Raw genomic sequence first — 25,486 nt, 5'->3', positions numbered from 1 at the left:
ACTCCATAAAAACACTCTCCCTCCCATACACACAAAAAAGGAAACACAGCAAGACTCCTCTGAGTTGTTTATCTGGGGATTGTGATTCTATCCCTGAGTGGAGTTCTGGCAGCAAAGACCAATACAGACCATGGGGAGGGGCGACACGGCACCACCAGGGAAGGTGCATCCGAGGTATCACTCCTTCGTGGTGATGAGCATCTTTTACTTTTCCCTCTTGCCGTATCGTTTTCCTGAAGCTCTCTCCCACACTCCCTGTAATCCCAGGGGAGAGGCCAACCAAACCGCACAGCCCTGCATCCCTCAGTCATCAGAATGCATGGCAACCCCCACTGGTTAATTAGGGAATTCTAACACCTATGACAGCGACTGGTTCAAGGACAGTCATGTGACCCAAGAAGGATCAATTAGAATGCTTTTCTTCAGGGATTAAGATGTATGCTGTGTGAAAGAGAATGTCTCTCCTTCTGAGACAGTCTTACCAAGTTGGAACTCCTCAGGTCTGTCTTGATGCCAAGCAGAAAAAGATGGACTAAGAAAAAGCCAACGGCATCATAAGAATGTCTAGATTTGTTAAGAGAGAAGCAGTAACCTAATGGTTTAGCTTCAACTCCTGGATCCTGCCATGCCTGAAGGAAACCTAACTTCTCCACCATCTATTATTAAGCGCACTACTCCTCACTCCTCATACTGCTTTCTTCATGGAGAGTCATTTAATTAGTGTGTCATTCTTCACTCCATCTCCGTCCCCCCCTCACTCACTCCTCCCTAGGAGATGAGAAGAAACTTAGCTAACTGATTGAGTTGGGGAGAGATATGGCCCACACAGCTTGTTTCCTCCCTTTCCTTTTGCGTATCTAGCTGGCTGAAAGAGCACACACCTCTCTGTTCTGTGTTCTAGGTTTTCCAAGGGTGGACCCTGTCAGGGAGGCCATGAGTAGGTGGCAAGTTTATTCAGAAGCATGATCTTATGAGTTTCTCCTGCCCATCAGACTCAAAACCAGTTCTCCAAGCAATCTTTATCCGCACTAAAAGCAGTATTCTATCTCCTCTCCTCTACTTCTACATCCAGCTCTCAACTGGTTTCAACTTGGGCTGGAAAGAGAAAGAGTGTTTGCTACTGGTACCCTCAAATCGCATCACTAGGAACAGAGTTGAAGGTTTCCTTTTGGCTAAAACTACTTTAAGTGGAATTCCTGTCTCTTACAACCCAAAGGTTTCTGGTCAATGCAGCTTCTCTGACCCTAGTGTCTGATGCATTGCCCTTTCACATTCCCTATGGCAATATTTCATTTCTACTCAATTAAATAAATTCCTCTTTCACTTGGTAGAAGTTTGGGTCTTCTCTCCATTTTTACGCACTCCTAAACTGACACATGTAGCATCAAGAAATATGACCCAGGGGCTGGGCTCAATCCCTGGCTACTATGGAGTAGGGATGAGGAGGGAAACTCTCAAAGAAACCTGTGGTCTAGAGTGATTGCACTGACAGGCCCAGTTCATGGCCTCCCTAAATCTATGTCTTTTGTCCCGTGTCTATGTAGTCCCTTCCTACTCTGACATTGGGCTTGGGCATGTGACTTACTTTAGCCAATAGGATTTTAGGGGATTTGAAGTTTGAAAACTGCTTCTGCTTTCCATTTTCCTTCTCGAGCCTTGTGATCACCATGAGAATATGCCCAAGCTAGCCTGCTGGAGGATGAGACATGTGGAACAGAGTTAAGGTCAACCTAGATCAGCAGCTGACCACCAGACATGTAAGCAAACTTTAGCTGACCCCAAGAAGAATTTTGAGGCCAAGTCTATCAAGATGAATAGAAACACACAGTTAACCTGTAGATGTGTGAACTTCTAGAAATGCTATTATCTTAAGTCAAGGCATTTTGTTATGCAGCATTATTATGGAAATAGTTGACTGCTGCAACTATTAGTAATAGCCTGGGGAAAGAGTATCTCCCACAGTGCCAAGAAAGATGCTAGGTAATATATTAATCATGTGTTTTATTTAACTCATAAGTTCCAGAGCCATCTTTCAGAGTTCAAATTCCAGTGATGCAATTGGCTAGCTTTGTGTCCTTGGCCAAGTGATCCTATCCTCAGTTTTTCTTTCTTTCTTTCTTTCTTTCTTTCTTTCTTTCTTTCTTTCTTTCTTTCTTTCTTTCTTCTCTCTCTCTCTCTCTCTTTTGGTCACAAAACAGGAATAAAAATGTGACCTACTTTCTGTGGTTGCTGTGAAGATCTAATGAGCAAATATATGTGAAATGCTTAGGATGAAGTAGTTTTCTATAGAGATGAGCCATTAATGGGTGTGTGTATCCCTAACTAGACCCTCACACTCACTCCTGAGGGGGCAGGATCACCATCTCATGCCCCTCTCTTTTCTCATCGCCTGGAAGAATGCCCACATGGTAAATATTCATTGTTTGCTGCAGGTTTGGCATGAAATTAGCACTTTTATAAGTATAGATGCAAATTTCAATAATCTATTTCAACTTAAGGCCAATATCTTTGTTCTTTTTATAAAGTACTCATGCAATATTTATCATGTTTTAAAACCTTGCTTCTCTCTCCCTACTGTGCTATGAGATAAAATTTTAAAACCTTTTTCACTGCCTGGCATTTGTTTACATTGTTCATTCCAACTGTACTTAATTAAAGTCATTTCCCAAGAGTTCTCCTCAAGTGAAGCCAGATGGAGTGAGGGGCAACCTCTCTGGCTAAGAGAGACACAGCTGGAGGAATTGCATTGTTCCAGTAAACCACAGCCTGGCTGCCTTCTGAAATCAGACCCCTTTGTCTTAGTCTTTTTTTCCTCTAGAGCTTCTACCATCTGAACATGATTTTTGGATAGTTCACCTCTCCACTGGCCACATGGGAAGCCACCTAAACACTGCCAATTGTTTTTCTTTCCTGATGTCCCTCTGTGATGAGGGGTGAGGGAAGAAAATTGCCCTCGGGTTCCAATCCTTCTGCAACTTACTGGCTTGAGACTGTGCCAAGGTTATTAGCCAGGGTTCCCTGTGGGCTTCTGGAGGAGAGAGGTCTCATGTCCCATGCCTATCACCAAGCTGTAGGCAAAATTTTGTGTGTATGGACATTGTATTGAAGAAAACTCTGTTGGTTCCATGCTATTCAAAAAGACTCTATCAGCCAGGCTCGGTGGCTCAGCCTGCAATCCCACGCCTTGGGAGGCTGAGGTGAGTGAATTGCCTGAGCCCGCGGGTTCGCAACCCACCTGGGCAACTTGGTGAGACCTCATCTCTACAATAAATCAAAAAATTAGCCAGGTGTGGTAGCGCATGCCTGTAGTTCCAGCTGCTTGGAAGGCTGAGGTGGAAGGATCACCGGAGCCCAGCAGGTCAAGGCTGCAGTGGCCAGGAGCGACCACTGCACTCCAGTCTGGGCAACACAGAGAGACTCCAACTCAAAAAATAAAATAAAATAAAATAATAAAAAGACTCTCTCAACCTCCACTGAGCAAAAACCACAGCTTTGGGCAAGTGACTTTAGTCCTGTAAGCCTCAGTTTCTTTACATGCAAAATGAAAGTAATGACAGCATTCTCTGACTTAACTTTAGAGAAATTATGTAAATGAGAAAATGAATTTGAACCATACACTAATAGATGAGGCAACAATTAATATTTAATTATGCCATTTGATAATTCAGAAAATACTTAGCTTACATTTTAAAAACTGCTGCACAAATTATATATACAATTCTCAAGTTTTTTTCCAGAATGTGGGCACTAGTAAAATTTAGGTTAGAGGACAGAATATGAATAAGAAACTGGACACAGTTCTCAGTGATAATGATAGCAGATAATAATATGAACCTTATATGCACCATCTAATTCAGTCCTCACAACACCCCATGGGGGAAGTTTGTGTCAGTGCCTTTTTAGAGGCCAGGTTCTGGGGCTTAGAAAAGTTAAAAGAATTGCTCAAGATCAGATGGCAGAGCTGGGATGTGAAGGCAGCGCCGGGAACCTTCACACGCCAAACCACAGTGCTGTCAGCTGTTTCTCACTTCATAAAACTGAAAGAACAGGGATGCAATAGTTCGTTCTACATTGTCTATCTCTACACAAAATGATTCTGCCTTTTGCAGCCCTGTAGAAACGCCTCTGGGTCTGAAAGCCGGGCTTTGAATCTGACTCCAGTTAGGGCATTTAAGGAAAGCTAAGCAGGATGATTTTCAAGCCCTACTGTGATCCTGATTTTCCTCTCCTGTAAAATGGGTACATGCTTCTCCCTCCCTGACGGAGACGCTGGGAGCGTCCAGTAGACCATTGGGCAGAAGCACTCAGCAGCACCTGGTGTGATATTGCTGCTTATCCTGTACTTGCATCTTTTTCTTTCCTTGCAAGTAAATGCCAAGATAGGAGAAGACAGTAAGGAATGGAGAAGAAAGAGGGCTGCCTTGCACCTAAGCCTCCCAGAAGTCTGAGTTTGCTTTGTCTCCATGTTTGGGGCAACCAGAGAGGCGGCGGTGGAGAGACACTGCACAGAAGAGAGTGGACCTGCATCTTATCCTGTCTGTCCTGGCTTTTCCTGGCTTTTGTATGACCTCGTATTCCCTTTCTGCCCCTCCCAGGAAAGCTACTGGGAAGATAAAACAAGACAGTCTCCTATGGCGCCCAGCACGAGACCTGCAGAGACAAATAATGACATGCCTCTTCCTGTGTCTGTTGGTCCAGGTTCCAGCCTGCCTTGGAGGGTGACCCATGACGGGGCTGGAGCCATGAGGGAAAGGGAAGGGCCCTCACCTTTCACAGCTGCTGTCTCGTCGTGCTTCTCAAGGAGTAGGTAGCGAGGGCTCTCTGGGAGAAAGGGCAGGCTCACCAGCTGGACCAAGGCAGGGACCGCAATCACTCCAAACAGGTACGGCCAGGTGCTCTCCTGAAGGAAGAAGATGCTGCTGATGTGGTGGCTTTGGTCCTTACACAGGGGACTGGGCCACTGGGCCAACCAATCTGGACTCTGTAGACAGTCTTCCTGCTCATGGTGGTCCCTTCAAACAAAGACTGAGGGCAGGGCCTGACCCAGCCTAGGCACGAGCCCCATGCCCATGGCATATTCCATGCACAAAACCAATGACCCTCATCCTATCTCCTCTGTGAGATAGTGAGTTGGAGAGTGGCTCTGAAAAACAAGAGGCTCAAGATGACCAAGGCTACACAGAGGACATCAGCACTGGCTGACTTCACCTCCTGGGGCATCATGCAAGCCTCTTCAGGTCTCCTTTGCTTCACCATCACAGCTGCCTACAAGGCTGCCATGAGAATGGAGCCTGCACACAGAGGTGCACGGGGGGCATGCGGGGGCCACCACCAGACACCTCAAGGCTCACAACCTTCGGCCATCTCTGTCTTGTCAGTGAGGACATGAAAAGAGCAGCTGGAGCTCTCTCCCAGCCTCTATGGGCGTGAGGGCAGGGGGATCTGGGGGGCACAAGGCGGGGACTTGTTTCTTTTCAGTTGGCTGTAAAAGGCAAACAAGTCCCTACAACACACCCTATTCGAGAGGCATTTTGAGACACTTCCTGCAGTGACATCCCCCTTGCAGTGCAGCTCAAAAGCAGTGCGAAGCTGGCATTAGTATGCCCACTGAGTCAACCTACTCCCTGATTTGCCTTTTCCTTACTCATGTTTACAGACAAGCTCTCACGGTGCCACTGAAAGAAGAGGATGTCACTCACAAGGCAGTTCTGATGGGGAGAAAGATGAAACGCCAAGTCCTCAATGCTAAATTCTTGACAAGTTTTATTTCCCAAGAAAGTACAAGGAGACAGCCAAGGAGAAAATAAGACACACTCGGACTTGAACACACATCACACACTGGGCAATGGATCTGTTGGTTTCAGGTTGAGCCTATGGGAATGTGTCCACAGACCCTCGAGTGTCAGCACCAAGAGGACCGAAGCCCACAGCCTCCCACAACCCACACCTGCTCTCTGGAGGCAGGATTTCCCTCTGCTGCTCTCCCAAGACTTGCTCCCTACAGAGGACCTTGGTGACAGAGACCCTGTGCAGCTCTTGGATCCCATGAGGGGAGAGTGGCAGGGCCCCCAGCACACAGCAAGTGGGACGTGACCTGCTGAGGGAATGCTGCCAGGGGTTGGCCCAGTCTTTGTCTCCAAGGCGATTCGACTCCCCTTTCTGCACCTAACAACAATTTGTATTCACAAAACTCCTCCGGTTTCACCAGCACAGGCTTTGAGATGCTCTTTGAGGAGCTGGCAAGGCCAATGCTAGCTTTCCAGTTTGGGGGAAAGACTATGCGAAGAGGCAGAAAGCAGGCTTGTGTTACTAGGGGATGGGTGAGTGGGGAAAGATCGTTAATGGGTATAGTGCTCATTCTCCGCGAGGGGGGGGGTGGAAATGTTCTGGAGTTAGGTAAGGCTCATGGCTGCACGTGGAAATATGCTAAAAACCACTGAGTTGTACATGCTTTAAATCGATGAATTTTAAGGTATGTGGATTATATCTCAATAAAAAAGGCCCAAACAAATAAGTAGAATTTCCACTTGACCTAAGTGTGTGTTGGTGTTTGTTTTCTCTTAGAGTTTTGCTGCTGCCTCAAAAAAAGCAAAAACAGAAGCTGGGAAAAGACAAGGGAACCATCCTGTGCCTGGCCCGGTGTGAGCCCTTCCCATCATTGTCTTGCTCCCCCCAGCAGTCCTGAGGGGCTGACACAATTGTTGCAAGAGGTGTGGCAAGAGGAATTCCTGTACTGAGGCCTCCCAGCCAGAAACCACTTAGGGAATATTAAGCCCACTTTTCCCCACAGCATTATCATAGAGGGGTCACTGCCCAGGGGTGGTGCTTTCGGTGTTGCCACCAGGTGGAAGGAAGGAAGGTGTTGTAAGTAGGAACAGCATGTGTAGACACACAGAGGCATAATCTACCCAGGCTCACTGGGGAACAGCAACTGTAGTAAAAATGCAAGGTCAGGACAAGTAAGAGATGGGGGAGCTGAGGCTGGAGCCGTGGGCAGTGATTGGGTCATGAGTGGCTTTGTTGCCCTTTCCAATTCACTTGGCTTGAGGACAACCAGGAACCTTTGAAGGGTCTATATACTCACCAAGATGGACATTCTCTGTTTTCTTGAATCTACAAGTCAGCATTTTTGTAATCTTACAGTCAGTGAATAGATTTAACATTGCTTGATCATTATTCCTGAGAGGTTGTTATTCTGTACAGTCTTTTATTTATGGTGCCTTAAATACAAGGACATGCTGAATATTTCCTAAGAGGAATCACTTTGGTGGTCTGGTTTCTATCTCTGGAGAAGGAAAGGTAGATGCTGCAAACACCAGCCTTGGGACACTAATAAGTCTGGACAGAGAATAACAATGGTAGTGGCCACTCTGGGTACATTCCAGCGATAAACTAAGGAAAAGGTGTGTGTCAAGAAGTGTCCAGAATAGGCCTTGAGTAGTAATTTACTCAGAAGAGACTGAGATCAGCCAATGGCAGAATCTGTGACCCTGGCTTTTCCGCCAGGGTCCAGAGATTTCCTGGAAACCCTGGCTGATCACAGGGAGAAGTGTGGTAGTTAGGAGTCATTCCCCTCCTCTTCTGCCAAGAAAAGTGTGATGGGGCCACAGGGCTGAACCGCATGGGTCCACTTACACATAGATTTTCTTCTGCCTCTACCACCCCAGCAAGACTAGCCCCTCCTCTTCCTCAGCCTCCTCTGCCTCCACCTACTCAATGTGAAGACTATGACGAGGATGAGGACCTCTATGATGATCCACTTCCACTCAATGGACAATAAATGCATTTTCTCTTCCTTGTGACTCTTTTTAGTAACTTTTTCTTTTCTCTAGCTCACTCTATTATCGGAATACAGTGTAAAACACATACAACATACAAAATTTGTGTTTGTCTACTGTTTGTGTTACTGGTAAGGCTTCTGATTAACAGTTGACTACCTAGTTAAGCTTGTGAGTAGTCAAAATTTGTATAGGAATTTTTGCCTAGATGGGGGGTTGTGCCTCAACCCCTGCATTGTGTTTAAAGGTCAACTGTAGTAATAGAAATAGCCATGATGACCTGCACATGGGGAATACTGTACCTTGTGCTTTACAGAATTGCTTATGACAATGAACACGCATATCTCCTCTCCAATGACAGTGTCAAAGATGTCATAACTACCATCAACACCTACCAAGCAGTGGCTTACAACCTGGACTGGATGGCCTAGTGAGTGGTTGGGAGCACAGTTCCTGAGCAGGACTGTCTAGACTTGAATTCTGCCTCTATCTGCACTCACTATGGTCATAGGCAAGTTAGCTAAATGCCTATGCCTCTATTTTCTCATCCATACAATGGGGATAACAATAATGCCTATTTATAAGTTTTTGGGAGGATTGAATGAGTTAATAGATGTATTAAGTGCTTAGCCTAGTGAGACAGGAGATAGCTAAAGAAAGGTTAGGCAGACAGACAGGTGGGTCCTCTGATAACAATGTAGCAAACTCCCCTGGTAACAATGTAGTGAACTCTAGTAGGCCTCCTCAGACTCTGCGTTGATAAACAAGCTCCCTGTGGGTCTCCCAAGCTAGAGCTTAAGTACTCACTGCTGGGATCGAAAAGCAACCAATCCGCTCACCATTAGGCTACTACGTCCTGCCAATGGGTCCTTAATACTGACCAATCAGAACAGCTACAGCTCACAGCTAGTGCTAGCCAATCATCTTAGACTTAGGGCTATATAAGCACCAGGTTTTAGCCTCAGACTGGCAACCCCCTTGGGGCCCCTTCCGCTGTGGGGGCTTTTCTGTCCTCTTAATACATCCTTCTTTCTCATGTTTCAGCTGTTCGTGTCCCTCATTCTTCCTGGGTGTGAGACAAGAACTTCTACCCTGAAAAGCTGTGACTTGAAGAGCTGCAGAAGATCATCGGAGCTGAAGAGCCATGCAACCCAGAAGCTAGCTTGCCAACTGGCAGAGCCAGCTGAACCAGGAGAGCTGCTGGAAGAAGGCGAGACACTCAAGTTGAGACACTCTGGGGGCTAGGTTTGCCGGTCCACCAAATCAGCAACACTCTCAGGGCCTGGCTTGCCAGCCTATCAGAGCCAACACTCTGGGGGTTAGGCCTGCCAGCCCACTGAACCAGCAACAGTCTCAGGGCTTGGCTTGCCAACCCATTAGAGCCAAAACTTCCAGGCTAGGCTTACCAGCCCCTCAAGACGACCCTCTCTGGGGCTTGGCTGGCCAACCCATTGAGCTGACACTCTCAAAACCCAGGCTGACCTGAAAAATTCACATCACTAGGAATGTACACTTTGTAAGTATTCGGCAGAAAGAGTAGTTTGTATTATCCAGCATATTACACAGATTACCTCCTTTAATTCTCAACATTCTTCCAACACAGGCCATTATTATCTCCACTATTCAGAAATATTAACTGCAGCATAGAGAAGTTCAGTGACTTGCTGAGCCTACAGTTTGGTCATAGAGGCACACCTGAACACCAAGTCTGGGCCTGAATTCTGATCCATGAAGCTGACAGGATGTGTCTTTGTGACCAGGGAGGAGCCTCGAGGCCACCAGACCCAGGGGCAGGGCCGGGCGAACTGGGTCTGACCTTCCATCTGCCTCAGGCCTAAGAATCCTTAGTGCCCTTCAGTAGGGTTCATGGGCACTCAGTCCTGATATGGAAAGGAGGACCCAGCATTTCTCATTGCATGTGCGTTGCCTGAAGGCAGAGACCTGCCACACACGGTAGCGATCCAATGAATGTCTATCGGGGAATGGACAAGCATGGAAAAGGGCTTTCCTACATACTGGCCACTTTCACAAACAGCCCTTGCCATTTGCAGAGAGGAGTTCTGATTACCTTTCTCAGACCCAGTTCAAAAAGGACCCTTGAGATGCCACTGAATGCCAACCTCAGATGAGTCTTTGCGGTGTCAATTCAAGTTTGCCATGTTGAGTAAAACATAAAGGCTTCCATCCTTGTGAATGCAAGTCAAAATCTTTGCATCTGCTATTTCACTCAGGAGGAAAGAAACGAACAGCCTTGTCAGCCAAGATGATTTTTAACTCCCAGCCAGATAAGGTGAATGAGTCTTACAATGACTCTACTATCTTGCTCTTAAATCTGCAAGGTTTCCATTTTTTTTTTATGATCCAGAGATCTTTTATTTTTGACGCCTATTAGGCCATAAATTCATAGGGAATAGGTTCCAGAAGCTCGGGCTCCTTTCCGTTGGTTCTCACAAAGTGTGCTTCTCTGGGTGGAGCAGGCTAGCGCTTCAGCTGAACCCAGGTGCCTTTCTCCTTGGCTTCCTTTTTTTCTGGTCATTTTCCTTCATGCGTTTCAGGAAGCTATCTCAACTCTTCGAGTGCTTAATATGTTCAATACGCACATTAATTCTCTTGGCAAGAATCTTGCCCTTGACTTGTTTGTTAACAATGCCAACAGCATGCTGGGTGACATTGTAGACTCTTCCTGTCTTGCCAGGGTAACATTTGTGGGGCATTCCTTTCTGAACAGGACCCACTCCCTTGATGTCTACAATATCACCTTTTTTATAGATTCACATGTATGTGGCCAAAGGAACAACTCCATGTTTTCTGAATGGCCTGGAGAACTTGGACCACGTGCCCCTCTTCTTTCCCTTTGTGTTCGTCATTTTGGCGAATTACTGGAGGATGGCGGTTCCAGCCGAAAGGCAAGGTTTCCATTTTTTAAAAAAGACTTATAAGTCATATTTCCCCCAGACTATGGGTAAATTTAGTCCATTTCATAAATAATATCCTCCTGGACTATGATGAATCATCAAAAAATTTTTAGGTAGAGTTGAAATGATTGGTTTTATCCCAAGTTAAGTTCTTATTAAAGGATGTTGCAGTGTGCTCTCAGTTCCCTGGACAAGTGGAGTGTGGCATTCAATGCTGTTCAAGTCACTCATGCCACCAACAGGACGAGGCTCCAAAGGCAGCCCACACTCAGTGCTGCTTGACGTGGAGAGGGGAAGAGCAAGACCTGCCTATAAGGCTATTCCGGGGATTAAGTGAGGCTTTCTCTTTATGCCTTTATGTTTCGGCTTTTATTCTAACGATGATGGACATCAATCAAGTGCTCTGCATAGGCTGAGCCCCCTGTTGGGTGCAAGTGTAACTTTGTGTTAAATAAGCACAACCCAGAATGTCATCAAAATACAACGTTGACCTTTGTCTCCTCCATTCCCCTAAACTTTAATCCATGGGGGTTCTCTTTCCTGCTCCATTCCAGGGGCTCGAGTCTCTTCTGCTCAGTCTTATGGACTAAACAGAGTCACGGTTTCAATTTAGACATCAGAATGGCCAGTCCAAAATAATAATCAAAATAAACCTGACTGAATGGACTGAACGTCAAAGCTTCCATTTCCTGCCCCCTCCCTCCAAGCCTGCTTGGGGCTGGGAGCCTGAAGGGCAGAGAGCTGGGGCAGGAGGGAGATGGTCGACTTCTCTATTTCTCTCCCTCTTCTTTCTATCCTCTCTTTCCCTAACTTGCTAGCCAGTGTCTGACCTCTCCAGGGTCCAAGTGGGCGAGGATTTAGGTTGGGCCTCGGGCCAATGGATGCATAAAGCTGGTATACTTTCCTCATGAGCACATTCTGGAGAGGCCTACCTCTGGGACTACCCACCCTCCCCTGAAAGTTCCCCTAACCTGGGTATTTGCATCTCCTTCTCCCTTTCCTCTGCAGCCTTAAGAGATCCAGGGTCAAGGCTACTCTGTATATTTGTGAAAGTTGTACCTAGCACTCAGCTCCCTGCTAAGGGGATGATTCTGAGGCCTCTGTTGTGACCGAGGACTGCTGACCTTTACCCTCAGCCCTGCTTCCTTCACTCCCCAACTTCCTGCCCACAAGTCTCCATCTCGGGTCTCTTTCTTGGGGACTCAACTTAAGACACATCCAAGGGGTCATGATTCCAAATCTCCATGTCCATCCTCCACCTCTTTGCTTGGTCACACTTCAGTCCGTCAATCGAAACTTCTCCTAGGCCCATCTGTGCACTTCCTTGTAAGTATCCATTTAGCAAAGAACCCTGCTAGGTCTGTTTAGCAAGAGTGCCTTTCTACAGCTCTCTAGCTACTCATCCTTTAAACGTTAACATTCCCTCTTATGGATGACATACTTTTTTGGTACAAAATCCTATTAAAGCACTCATTACCCTGCATGCAGGTGTGTCTCCTCCACTAGACTGAGCTCCTTGAGAGCCATCCCTTGCCTTGTTCCTTTATGTATCTGCCCAGTGTCTGGCTCATGGCAAGTGTTCAATAAATGCTTGTTGACTGAATGTATGCTGAGGAAGACAGAGCACAAAGAAGTGATGTGGCAGCTGGAGATGATCCTTGAAACCATTGACACCTCTGCTCTAAAAGCTTTTGTTTTAAACAATAAAATTCCCTATATAGTATCCTATTAAAAGGATGACATTTTATAGTACCATAAGTAATATTTCCCCACTAGGTATTATTACAAGTTCCAGTTCAGAGAAGAGAAAACTGATAACTGCAAAGGTCAGGTAACTCATGCAAGGTCACACGAGAAATGGGGAGGGGGTTGGCAGAATAAGGGCCTGGCTTTTCTGATCTCTGCACGAGTCTCTTTCCTTGACATTATCCCACAGATTCTGCAGTTCTTAGAGCAAAGCAATGACAAGTTACCTTCCTTGTGGCAACTGCTAGCTGAATAGGGTATTTATATGCAAATTCTATCAGGCTGAACCTGTCAAGCTTCTCCTCAGAAAGTCCTATACAGAACTCATGAGTGATCATGCTGGCTTGGCATCAATAACTTATAATATTACCAAACATTCAGGCAAGATGCAGCAGGTGCATGTGTCCATTGGTCCATGAGGGAGAAGCAATGTGAAGTCTGTGCTCACCTTCAGAAGGATGCTTTGCTAAATCTTTGATGCTTCCTACTTATTTAGGAGCTGGGTCTCGCAAGGGAACAGTGCTGGTCAGCAAATGTTCATGAAGCACCTTCGACCCTGCCATCCCCCAGCCCCAATCACCTCCCAGGGATGGACCATGCTGGCCACAGCTGTACAGAGTCCTGGGGTAGGGAGCAACGAAAGGAGGGAGCCCTAGGAATTTAGAATATATCTAGTTTAACACAGCCATTTTAAATCAGCACAACCATTTTGTTTAAGTTTCACCTCTCGACATGCCTTGCTGTTCAGCTTGCACTGCCCGCATGACCTCTTATCCTACAATCATTAACAAGAAAAAAAATTTCAGTTTTAGAAATGGTGATCACACAGAACCCCTTAAGCATGTCCAGTCTTGCTAACAATCTATCTTTCAGGCATTTGTGTGGATACATTGCTGTCAGCCAACGATGACCTCTGGCACACCACTGGGAGGCATGTTTATTGGCAGACTGTTGTCATACGACCATGACATCCTCCAGCCCACCACCTGAGGTCATGAGACGTTTATGCCTGGCAATGTCAAGACACTAGACTCATGTGACTACTATGGAAAAAGAATACAGATGACCTGCCCAGGGTCATCTGTCAAGAAATATCTCCCCATCCTACAACATTCTTCTGTTTTGCAAAGGGTTTGGATGTCTTCTGCCTTGCTTGGTTCTCAAGCAGTCTTAAGGGAAAGTAAGGTCACATGAAAGGAAAATATTTCTTGGGACCCCGAACTCACCATGTCAAAGAAAAAAGTTAAGCTGGGGAATTGAACCACACAAAAAACTGCTTTCCTTTTGTCCCCAATAGCTGTAATTTCACATGCTTTATCCTATGTAAAATGTAGTTTTGCTAAGCATGAGACAAATGTATAACTTTCCCCTCACTCCTCTCTTTTCCCATGTAGACTGTGGATTCGGTGAGCAGCCGCCCAGGAATGGGACCACTCGCTGACTGCCCCTCCTTTTTTCCTTTTCTCCTTCCTCTCCTGCTCATTCTTTTCCCTTTGAATATTGAAATCCTCAAAACTGTCTCTGGAAAGAGCACAGGGCACAGATCCTACTGTGACTTTTGCTTCTTTTCCTAGCAGTGATCTCCACCTTGGCAAAGTAAACCTCTAAATTGACTGAGATTGGCTTCAGTCACCTTTTGGTTTGCAATCAGGTGCTATGATTCCTGTTTTACAGATAAAAACACTGAGGCTGAAGAGCTGTAAAGATTGGTTGAAAGTTCTGCAGCAGCCCACCTAGGCAACATAGTGAGGCCTCTTCTCTACAAAAAACAAAAACAAAAAAAACTGGGGGTGGTGGTGGACACCTGAGGCAGAAGGATTGCCAGAACCCAGGAGTTGGACACTGGTGGGCCATGATCACGCCATTTCATTCCAGCCTGGGTGCAGACTCCAACTTAAAAAAAAGAAAGTCCTGCAGCACATCATTTAGGAAGTCAGATTTATCCCTTTTGTATTTTAGCAAGAGATGTTCATGCTGTTTTTTGGTTTTTTGGGGTTTTTTTTTTTTTTTAGCTGAAGTCTCACTCTGTCACCCAGACTGGAGTGCAGTGGCCGCTCTCGGCCACTGCAGCCTCAACCCACTAGGCTCCAGTGATCCTTCCACCTCAGCCTTCCGAGTAGCCGGAACTACAGGCACGTGCTACGATGCCAGGCTGATTTTTTGATTTATTGTAGAGATGAGGTCTCACCAAGTTGCCCAGGCAGGTCTCGAACCCGCGGGCTCAGGCAATCCACTCACCTCAGCTTCCCAAAGTGCGGGATTACAGGCTGAGCCACCGAGCCCGGCTCATGCTGCTTTTAAAGGTTGTACAGCCTATGAATCCTGCAGAGCAACTCTCCTGGCCAACCTATAATCACAGGACACTGCCCAGCATGTACTTTTTCCTACGTGGTAACCCACTTTCATCCTCACAGCACCCCTGCCATTGTCCCCAGAAGAACTGAGGCTGAAGAACTGAGGCTGAAGAAACAGCTGAAGAAACTGAGGCACCAAGAAGTTGAGTACTTCATTCACAATCATGCCTCTTAACAAATAGCAGAGCTGGGGCTAAACCAAGATGGTCTGGTACCCAGCTCTGGGCTCTTCACCTCTGAGGACTAAACTGACCTATTTTTTCTCTCACTCAGATTCCTAAGGGGCCATGGAGCCACAGCCTGCAGACTGTAACGTCTCATCAGACAAGCTTGTAGTAACACTATATAATATGGCTAACTTTCCAATCTGACTCTGGCATAACATCATATAACAGATGAAGAAGGAAATCAAAACTATTTTACACCAAAATATGATTCTGGGTATATTTTGAAATAACCCTGAAAAGCTGTGCCTTGGGTAAATTTGCATCTTTATAAATCCCCTTGGAGGGGGGTTTCTCAGAGGAGCCAGGCACCTTTTAAGACATTGACCTCCTATTGTCTGAAGCAGGATACCTAGAGCCTTCATTTACATATCAAGAGCCTTGGCGTCTTCAATCCCGCTTGTCTTAATTCAGCATTTATTTTGCTGATTTCAAAGTCTTTAGACTAAGTTTAACTCTTTCTGTTAATTGTCAATCAGAAAATCTTTTTGAATCCACCCATGATTTGCAAGCTTCTTCTTAGAGATGTCCTGCCTTCCCAAGACTCTCCAATGTGAATCTCACATGTGCTGATTTATGCTTTTTTTTAGTAACTTCAGTTCCCTTTACATGTATTGATATTACCTGTAATACAACCACCTTGGGCACATGTTCTCAGGACCTCTTGAGACTTGTGCCTGGGGATTTAGTCACTCACATTTGGCTCAGAATAAACCTATTCAAGCATATTTTGGCTGAACCTGGAATTTTTCCATTGTCACCTCTGTACTATCCTTATGGTCACACAGGTCACTGTTCAGCTGCACTTGCCAAAACAGAGCATTTGCTCAGTCAGAGTCTCTGATCACATGAAGGTGGGGGACAAAAATCTAGAATATATGTATAAAATTTGTGTATTTATTCTTACATGTTTAAATTTCAGTCACTTTCAAAGTACTCTACACTTGATGCACTACACTTATTGAGACACTTTTTCCACGGCTCAAAGCAGTTTTTGAACTCATCAACTCTGATGCCTTTTAGTGCTTCTACCATTTTTTGTTTCACCTCTTTCATGTTGGTAAAACATTTCTCTTGGAGGACTTTTCTTCATCAGGGAAACAAGTCACTCAGGGTGAGGTCTGGCGGATAGAGAGGGTGGGGCATTGGGGTCATGCTGTTTGGGCCAAAAGGTGTTGAAAGCTCAGTGTGGTGTGAGGAGGTATACTCATAATCACCCATCATGAAATGGGTGAACACATTGAAAGAATCTAAAAAAATAAAAATATTCATTGAAACCGAATTCTGTCTCCCACAACAATGCTAGCTGGTACACTGGTGCTGACAGGTTCCTAGAACACTAACCCAGTAGGGAAGCCTGTATTATAAGGGACTTGCTCTCCAAAAGATAATTCTGGGTTTTGGGGGGTCTCTCCTCATACATTTATAGACCTCTTCCTTCCTCTCTCCCCTGGGGAATTAGTGACTCACGATTCTTTTCTAAATAACTATCCCTGGAGTTGAAGTCCATTATTAATCCCTTTGCCAGCCTCCTTCTTCTAGTTGAATCATTCTGGTTTCTGGGTCTCATTGTTTAGACCCACTCACACCATTTGCTCTGTTTGTCACCTCCTTTTACATCCCTCATTGAGGATCCTCTGCAATTAGATCAGTGTCCTCCAAAGAGAATTCAAAAAAGGAACAAAGAGACAGGTTTGTCTAAGGCCTGCAAAAGCACAAGGATGCACCATATGAGCTGAGCTTTCTTATTAATAACCTGAATTCTGGGAATACGTAAAGCACAAAGCTTGATTTTCAATGGCCAGAGATAAGTCCTGGTGACCAATGAGCTCCGTGACCTTGGATGTCAGTCTGTGCCCTCCACAGTTCCATTCAGCTGGGGTCACTGGAGCCCAGGGTCGCAAAGAAGGCATAGACTTGAAAGTTAAGCCCAAGTTCAAATTCAGGTTCTTTTACTTGCTAGCTGTGGACCCTTGGACAAATTGCCTTTTCTTTCTCAAGTAACAATTTTTTCTGCTAGAAAATGAAAATAGTAGCTGGGCTCGGTGACTCAGCCTGTAATCCTGCGCCTTGGGAGGCTGAGGTGAGTGGATTGCCTGAGCCCGCGGGTTCGAGATCCTCCTGGGCAACTTGGCGAGACCTCATCTCTACAATAAATTAAAAAATCAGCCGGGCGTGCTAGCGCGCGCCTGTAGTTCCAGCTACTTGGAAGGCTGAGGCGGAAGGCTCGCCAGAGCCCAGCGGCAACTGCACTCCAGTCTGGGCAACAGAGTGAGACTCCAGCTCAAAAAAAAAAAAAAAAGAAAAGAAAATGAAAATAGTAATGAACACTTATTTTGTAGGGTTGCTGTGAGAGTGAGAGATATGATATCCTAGCATGGGTCTGGTTCATGGTTGGGAGTCAATAAGGGTTGGTTCTTCTCCCCCTTGCTGTGGTCCTAAGCCAACTGAAATATCCCATCCTAATCCAAGAGTGGGTCTGAGGTCAGATCTGTTGCCCCTGAGCCGAGGAACTGTGGGGTCTGGGTTGAGCGTCTGGGAGTTGAAGAACAGACAAATCCACTCTCAGGTGCCCACATTCAACTTCCTTAGCCCCTACTCTTCCTCCTTGCATGCGCTCTCTCTCAGGGCTTCTAACCATTTGGTGCCCCTATTCTGGCACCCTTTGACGCTGGTGGTGCCCAGACTGAGAAACCTGTACATCTTTTCCTTGTGTGTATTTCCCAGGCTTCCACCAGCCCTCACTGCATCTGGCAATGCTGAAAAAGAACACTTGCTTCAGTTTCCCTGCTACACCATGCTGCTGCCACCTACCCACTCATGTCTCCTGCCTCAAGCATATGCCCCTGCTGGCCAGCCCACCATGATGCAGGTGCCACAAGAGACAGAGCCTGGATGCCTACCACCAGTGCCAGTCACCATCACTTGGGTCCAGTGGAGGCTGCTGGCTATCTGCCCTGCACACTCTCAGCTCTACCCTTCTTCCACTGTGCCTGAAAGACAAGAGCCCCAAGAATCTTAGAGTAGAAGAAGTTGGTAAAATCATCCTAGCAGGAGTGCAGCCATTTTGTCTCAGACCTAGCCCTGTTGTATATTGCCTAGCCTTTCTGTTGACCAGCCTACTCCTTATCTCTTACTCATCAGAGGGAAGTAAAAAACCGGCCTCCCAGGGTTAGGACTTGGCAATTGTTTCTAGCCCCTTAAGCATGTCTAGTGCTAATTGTTTTTCTAGGCATCTGTTTCTGGCAATGATGTATTGTTATTGGTCTTGAATAACCAACCTCTGGTCCACCACCTGGAGTTATGAGATACTGGTGCCTGGGGATATCTAGAAACAAGACTTTTGTGACTTCTGTTACCTACAGCAAAAAATACAACCTTTTTCCTTAGCCCAAAAGAGCCTTAAATATACCCAGTCTCTCAGCCTTTGATGCACACTTGCCTATTGAGTGCAACCCCTTTCTGTCTATGGAAAGTGGATAATAAACTTTGTTTCCTTCTCCTTTGCAATTCTTTGCATTACTCCTGCAGCACCAACCCATTTTGCCTCAGTTTACCCTTTCAGGGCCCTTCTGCAGAACCCCCTGAGAAGCGGGCATGGCACCCCTCCTCCCCGGGCACTGTCCACACTGACCCTCCACCTCCGAGTACCTTTGCCTCTTGGGACATGAAAATTTCTTAGTACCTTAATTCAGTCACAGCAGCCTTCATTTAATCCATGACATTAACAGACAGAACAGGGAAGGTCTGAGACAGTCCCAGCATGAGCAAGGCAGCAGGTGCGTAGCCTAGCATGGGGCCCTGTGCCCTGTGTGAACTTCTCCCACTAAATCTCTGCCATTAGCTTTCTGGTTTCCCATGAGCCTTCTTTTCATAGAGCTATGGGTCAGCACATCCCAGCCTAGTGGGTCCCTGGCTGGACTCTGACAAGCAGAGGCATCCCTGAGTAAAACAAAAGGCACCCCTTTTGTGAAGAAGGGTCTTTTTCAGAGACTCATCTTTGAAATACCTTCAACGTCAAGAGAAGAATGAAGCCAAAGAAAATACAGAGATTTCAAACTCAGCACCATGTTTTTGCATTGCTTCTTGTCACCAGCCATCCCCCCTTCTAAACTACACAGTTCAACTGAGCAGGTGTGTGGGATGAGCCCAGGGTGGGAGCCTAGTAGAAAAGACTGGCTGGACAGGTGAAGACTCCCAGCCAGCATTGCTGTAGCTGTGTCCAGGGGTCTGAGTAGAGGGAGTACACCTTATCATTGAAAGAAAATTCCAGAAGAAAACTCATGCTCGGTATTCCTGGTGTGCATGTGGCCACCACTGCAGCCCCAGCTCCCACCCCTGGGCTCTTTGCTCCTGTTCTCTGACACTTGAAATCCTGGCACATGCCATTCACTCTGCCCAGAAGACCTTTGACTTTCTCTTGCCTGCCTGACAAATACTTCTTCCTTTAAACCAGCTGAAATGTCACCTCCCCTGTGGGGCTTTCCCTGTATGCAGAATTAAAACACCTGTTCCCACTGTACTCTGGGCACATGCCTCTATTAAGTCCTTTTATTATGGCATCCTCCAAATGTTTTCTTTGTGTCTGCTTCATGTGCTGTGATCCAGCTTGGCCAAGTTGCCCGTTAAGTGGAGATCACTGGCTGGCGGTGAGTGCAGCATCAATCGCATGTCAGACCATCTGCAGTGGTGGATCTATGGCTTTGGTGTGGGAGGTCTCAGGCTGGGGGTCTGGCTGCCCAGGGACCCCCGAATGCCCTGGGAAGGCTGTGGGTATAAAGATAAACTCTGCAACCAAGCGCCTGCCTTCCACTCCAGCTCACTGACAGGCTAACCTAGGGTAAGCTACTTAAATACTCTGTGCCTTGGTTTTCTCATCTGGAAAATGTACAATCCTGAGTGACTGTATAATCAACAGGGCTGATATTGTGATTAAATGAGTCAATATGTGTAAAGTGCTTAGACTGCACCTGGCACAGAATTAGCGCTATGTAAACATTTGATATTATCATTATTAGTATCATTATTGCTAGTCATTTGTGGTGTGTCTTTGAACAAGTCATTTCGCTCTAATCTCGGTTTTCCAGAGAAAATGAGGAGATTGAACTATGTGAGCTCTTCTTTTCCTTCTAGATAGACCAGACTATAAATAAACACTTTGAGTTACACGGTGGCATGATTTTTGAAGGCACAGCGTTTTTTGTTTAAATAAGTGGGAATAGGAGATAGAATCTGGGTAATGGCCACATTTCCCAAAGCTGAACTCTTCAAGTAGAAAGCATAATGCTTACTTGACTCAAAGAGTGATTTTAAGTGTACATTTCCTAGAACAAGAAAGTTTTAAGGTCATATACATTCCTGGAGAAATATGGTTATGTTGCCCCATTCCTCCACTCCCCGTTTAAGTGGAGTCTCTCCAAAATAGAGGAGCAGGAAGCCAGAAAGCTCAGACCATTTGCTACCCTCTGCCATTGCTAAACAAGCTCATATCTAGCTGTTAGCTTCACTTGTTTCCTTGTGAATAGCCAATGTTTCCAGTACCACTTATTGAAAAGAACATTCTTTTCATTTAAGAGATTATGTTGGGCCTGTAATCCCATGCTTTGGGAGGCTGAGGTGAGTGGATTGCCTGAGCCCACGGGTTCAAGACCTGTCTGGGCAACTTGGCGAGAACTCATCTCTACAATAAAATAAAAAAATTAGACGGGCGTGGTAGCGCATGCCTGTAGTTCCAGCTACTTGGAAGGCTGAGGCGGAAGGATCGCCAGAGCCCAGCAGGTCGAGGCTGTGGTGGCCAGGAGCGGCCACTGCACTCCAGTCGAGGCAACAGAGTGAGACCTTGGTTGGCACCTTGGTTGAAAAATCTATTGACCATATATGTTTGGCTCTATTTCTGAACTTTCTAATCTGCTCCCTTAATCTATTTTCCATTTTTTGTCATACCAGACTGTAGTGATTACTATAGTTTTATAGTAAGTCCTAAATCAAGTGGTATAAGACCTGACTTTTTTTCTTTTCAAAAATGCTTTTCAGGACCTTTGATCTTCATATAAATTTTAGAATAAGTTCATATATTTTACATTTTTTTAAAAAGTGGTCTGAATTTTGGGATTGCATTGGAATCATCAATGACTTTGGGGAGAAATTACCTTTCAAAAAGTCTTCTACTTCATGAGCATGGTATATCTCTCTGTTTCCTTAGATCTTCTTCAGTTTCTCTAAATGGTATTTTGTAGTTCTCAGTGTACAATCTTATACATATTTTGATAAATGTATCCCTAAGTATTTCATATTTTAATGCTATTGCAAATGATCTTTTCTTTCCAATTTCTAATTGTTCATTGTTAGCATATAGGAATACAATTAATTTTTGTCTATTGACCTTTTATCTTGTGACCTGAATAAACTTATTAGAGTTCTAGTAATTTTTTTTGTTAAATCCTTGACCTTTTCTACGTAGATGAACATGTAATTGGCAAATAAAGACAGTTTTAACTCCTCCTTTCTAAAAAGTACACCTCTCAGTTTTTCTGCTATACCAGGTGACTTATTTGGCATGATGCTGCTGCCACCCAACCACCCATGCTTCCTGCCTCTGATTCCAACAAGTTTATGCCCCTGCTGGCCAGCCCACCATGCTGTCAGTGCCATGAGGGACAGAGCCTGGATGCCTACCAGGGACAGGCACAACCACTTGGGTCCACTGGGGGCTCCTGGCTATCTGCCCTGGACACTCTCAGCTCAGCCCTTGCTTCACCATGCCCTTCTGCAGAACTCCCTGATAATCATGCATGGCACCCTCTCTTCCCATGTACTGTCCCATATCTCCCCTTCCCCTGCCTCTGAGTGCCTTTGACTCATTGACTCCAGTACAATGTTGGGTGGTTGTGATGAGGGATGACATCTTTACTTCATCCCAAGCCTTGGGGAAAAGCATTTAAGCCGGGCTCAGTGGCTCAGCCTGTAACCTCATGCCTTGGGAGGCTGAGGTGAGTGGATTACCTGAGCCCGTGGGTTCGAGACCCGCCTGTCAAATTAGCGAGACTTCATCTCCACAATAAATCAAAACTTAGCTGGGAGTGGTAGCACGCGCCTGTAGTTTTAGCTACTTGGAAGGCTGAGACAGAAGGATCGCCGGAGCCCAGCAGGCAAGGTTGCAGTGGCCGGGAGCAGCCACTGCACTCCAGTCTGGGCGACTGAGTGAGACTCCAACTCACAAAAAAAAAGAAAAGCATTTAAGACTTTACCCTTAAGTGTGATGCCAGCTGCACCTTTTTAGGTCTTTTTATAAGATACCTATATTATGTGGCATATTTTCTTGGTCTTTTTTCTTTTTTACATTTCATTTTGGATAATTCCTATTGCTCTGTCTTCAAGTGTGCTAATCTTTTCTTTTACAGTGTGTAATCTCTCTTACTCCCAATATGTGTGCTTTTTATATTGCATATTTCATCTCTGAAAGTTTGGCTTAGGTCTTTGTTTACATCTTCCGTTCTTTTCATCATAATCATATTTTCCTCTAACCTTTGTTACATATGGAATATATTTATAGTAGGTATTTTAACATCATAGTCTGAAAATTCTACCATGTTTGAAATTTCTGGTTCTGTTTCTATTAGTTAACTTTTCTCCCAATTACGGCTTATATTTTCTTACTTATTTGCATGCTTGGCAATTTTTTATTGGATGTGTGGCATTATAAATTTTACATAGTTGTCTGTGGTAATTTATTGCATTGAGTTTTGTTCCTGGATAGCAGTAATGTCCTCAGAATCAATTTGTTTGTTTAGAAGGTGTTCAGCCTTGAAAGGGGGTCTCAAGCACGCTTTATTCCAGGCTACATTGGCCCCACTATTGAAGCAGTACCCTTATGACAACTCTGCTCAATGCCCATATATTAGGAGGTCTCTCCACTTTGGCTAGTCTTCCCACTTTGGCTAGGAGTTTATACACATCTGAAATGTTTTCAGATGTGTATAAACTCCTAATATTGTTTTGTTTACTCTTTTCTGACCTCTCCTCTGCCTGCCCACTCAGTCCTTTCAGGTAATTTTCTCTGATGTATGTGCAGATTATGATTCAACAACTAACTTGAGAAGACCTCTCTGCCTGCCTCTCTCTCCCCCCACCTCCCTCCTCTTCCCCTCTCTCCTGCCAACTCTTCCTCCTCCTTCTCTTCTTTTTCTCTTTCCCTCCCTCCCTCTCCTGCTGACCCTTTCTTCTTCTTCTTCTTCTACCTCTTCCTCCTCCTCCTTTTTTTTTCTCTCTCTGTCTCTCTCTGTCTTTCTCGGTAGTTCTCTCCTCATCCGTATTTTTCTTACAAGTCCTGCTGGGGCAGTTGTAGGGATCACGTCATTGATTTCCTTTTTCTCAGCATTGCTTTCCTGCTCTGACTGCTCTCCAGTGTTTGAAAAGTGTTTTGCATATTTTGTCCATTTTGTGGTTTCAGTTGGGAGGATTAATCATGAGTGGAAGTTGAAGTCTCTAGATCATTTTTATATCTGCATCTGGTCCCTGTCTCCATCTCATACTTCTTTTCCCAGTCCACTCCAGTCACCCCAGCCATGTTTTCACTTCCTCAAACATCCAGATTCATTCCGTCTTTGCTGCCCCTTTGCCCTGGAATCCTCTTTCCCATCCTTGCATTCTTGCTCCTTCTGATCACTCAGCTTTCACCTTCAGTGCTACCCTTCAGAGCAACTTTCCTGACTACCCAATCTAGATTATTCCCATAGGCATTCCGTATCTCTTCACCTTCCTTTGACTCTCTAAACAGGACGGGATCAGGACTCTTTTCAGCTCTGGCACTGAGTTATTGGAGTGGATGTTATCAGGGATCCAAATCTATGTCACCTCTTTCCTTTTTAATGGCTGTTGAGGTGGTGGTTTCTGTGTTTATTTCGTTGTGGGCAGGACAGAAAGGACAGGATTTGGTGTGATTTATATGTCCCACAATCAGGAAAGGATAGTAGGGAGAAGAAACAGGTTAACTTGGATACCTGAACTCCCAGAACTCCTCAGCTTCTCCACTCAGCCCTCCCTTAATGTCAAACTCACCAAGGCCACTAATTTAACCAACTCTCTTACCAAAACTTTTACTAGAACAGCTAAGAGATTTTACAAATTTCCACTGAGTTTTCTTTCACTCCTTCCTTACCTTTGCATGAAATGCTAATGAGCTGTGGACAAACCCAAAATCATTTTGAAAAATCACAACCACTCCTTTCTGGTTTGTAGCAAATCAATTTCCTCATCTATGCTGTCTCAAATGCCATATTCTGAAACTTTGAGGAGACATTTGTTTTGCTCTTGGCATTATTTTGAATTAGAAAATTAAGTTTCCTTTCTTTTCTGTCCTTTAAAAAAAAAAGAAAGAAAGAAACATCAAGCTGGACTCAGTGGCTCAGCCTGTAATCCCAGCACTTCAGGAGGCCGAGGTGAGTGGATTGCCTGAGCCCGCAGACTCAAGACCAGCCCAGGCAACTTGGCAAGACCTCGTCGCTACAATAAAATAAAAAACTAGCTGGGTGCAGTAGTGTGCTGGTAGTTCCAGCTACTTGGAAGGCTGAGGCAGAAGGATCGCCAGAGCCCAGCAGGTCGAGGGTACAGTGGCTGTGATTGTGCCACGGCACTCTAGCTTGGGCGACAGAGTGAGACAACAACTCAAAAAAAAAAAAGAAACATCCTTTACCAATCTCAAAATCTCAAAACACACATCTTATCAAGAGAAAAATTCACAGGAAGAGCAAAATTCTACATTGGTCTAATTTGTTTTTGAAAAATTATGTTTGCCATGCTCCACATACAGAAACCTGAGGGGTAAATGTCAAAATGTAATTATGCGCTTGGAAAGGTTTTTAAAAATGGTCTTTAGGATTTGGGTGTTTTGAGAACTGTCTTTTCTGTCTAAAAGAAATGTACTTCTTTCTAGGAAAAAAGCTAAAAATTTGAGAAATTAAATTTAATAAATGTTCCTCATTATTCCCAATGAAAAAGAAAGTATGAAAGGTTTGACATGAAAGTAAAAAAAAAGAAAAAAGAAAAACCTGAAAGTGAAATTAAAAAGAAAAAGAAAAAGCCTGAAAGTGAAAAAAATAAAAAAGCCTGCAAGTGAAATTATCAGAAGAGAGCCGAATATTGACAAAGGATTCATCGAATGTTTGGATTAATGGTGGCAAAATTACAGTAGCTACCCAAGCAGCAGGGACAGCTGTTTGCCTGGAAGGCAAAGGCCAGATTGCTGTGGCTTTCGACGTCACTGTTCAGCTTAGGCTGACAGCATGAACCCCAGAGCCAGTCGCCTCTGGGGTTGGGTCCTGAACCCTGGCCCTGCCACTCTACAATTAGGCATTATAGATCAGCCACTTAGCCTCTCTGCTCCTCAGTTTGCTCAACTGAAAAATTAAGTGCACAGAAGAGTGACTCCCATGCAATGAGTCCTTTATAAGTGTGTGTGATAAATCACAGAA

The 25,486-nt window shown here is 45.1% G+C and overlaps 1 protein-coding gene and 1 pseudogene across 1 annotated transcript in view; both read right to left on the bottom strand.

The window, feature by feature from the left end:
* The window catches only part of SLC2A9 (solute carrier family 2 member 9), a 197,243-nt gene that overhangs the window by 101,520 nt on the left and 70,237 nt on the right, over positions 1–25,486 (bottom strand). The window contains exon 10 of the mRNA XM_008061091.2: positions 4,768–4,900. Within this exon, the coding sequence (XP_008059282.2) occupies positions 4,768–4,900 (133 nt within the window). The remainder of the gene's footprint in view (positions 1–4,767; positions 4,901–25,486) is intronic.
* LOC110595884 lies at positions 10,167–10,680 on the bottom strand (annotated as a pseudogene).

Source organism: Carlito syrichta, unplaced genomic scaffold (genome assembly GCF_000164805.1).
Source record: "Carlito syrichta isolate Samal-C Ts95f unplaced genomic scaffold, Tarsius_syrichta-2.0.1 Scaffold305073, whole genome shotgun sequence".
In the NCBI taxonomy this organism is placed as follows: domain Eukaryota; kingdom Metazoa; phylum Chordata; class Mammalia; order Primates; family Tarsiidae; genus Carlito; species Carlito syrichta.
Note: the sequence above shows the minus strand (reverse complement) of the source record. Positions and strands in the feature narration are given on the sequence as shown.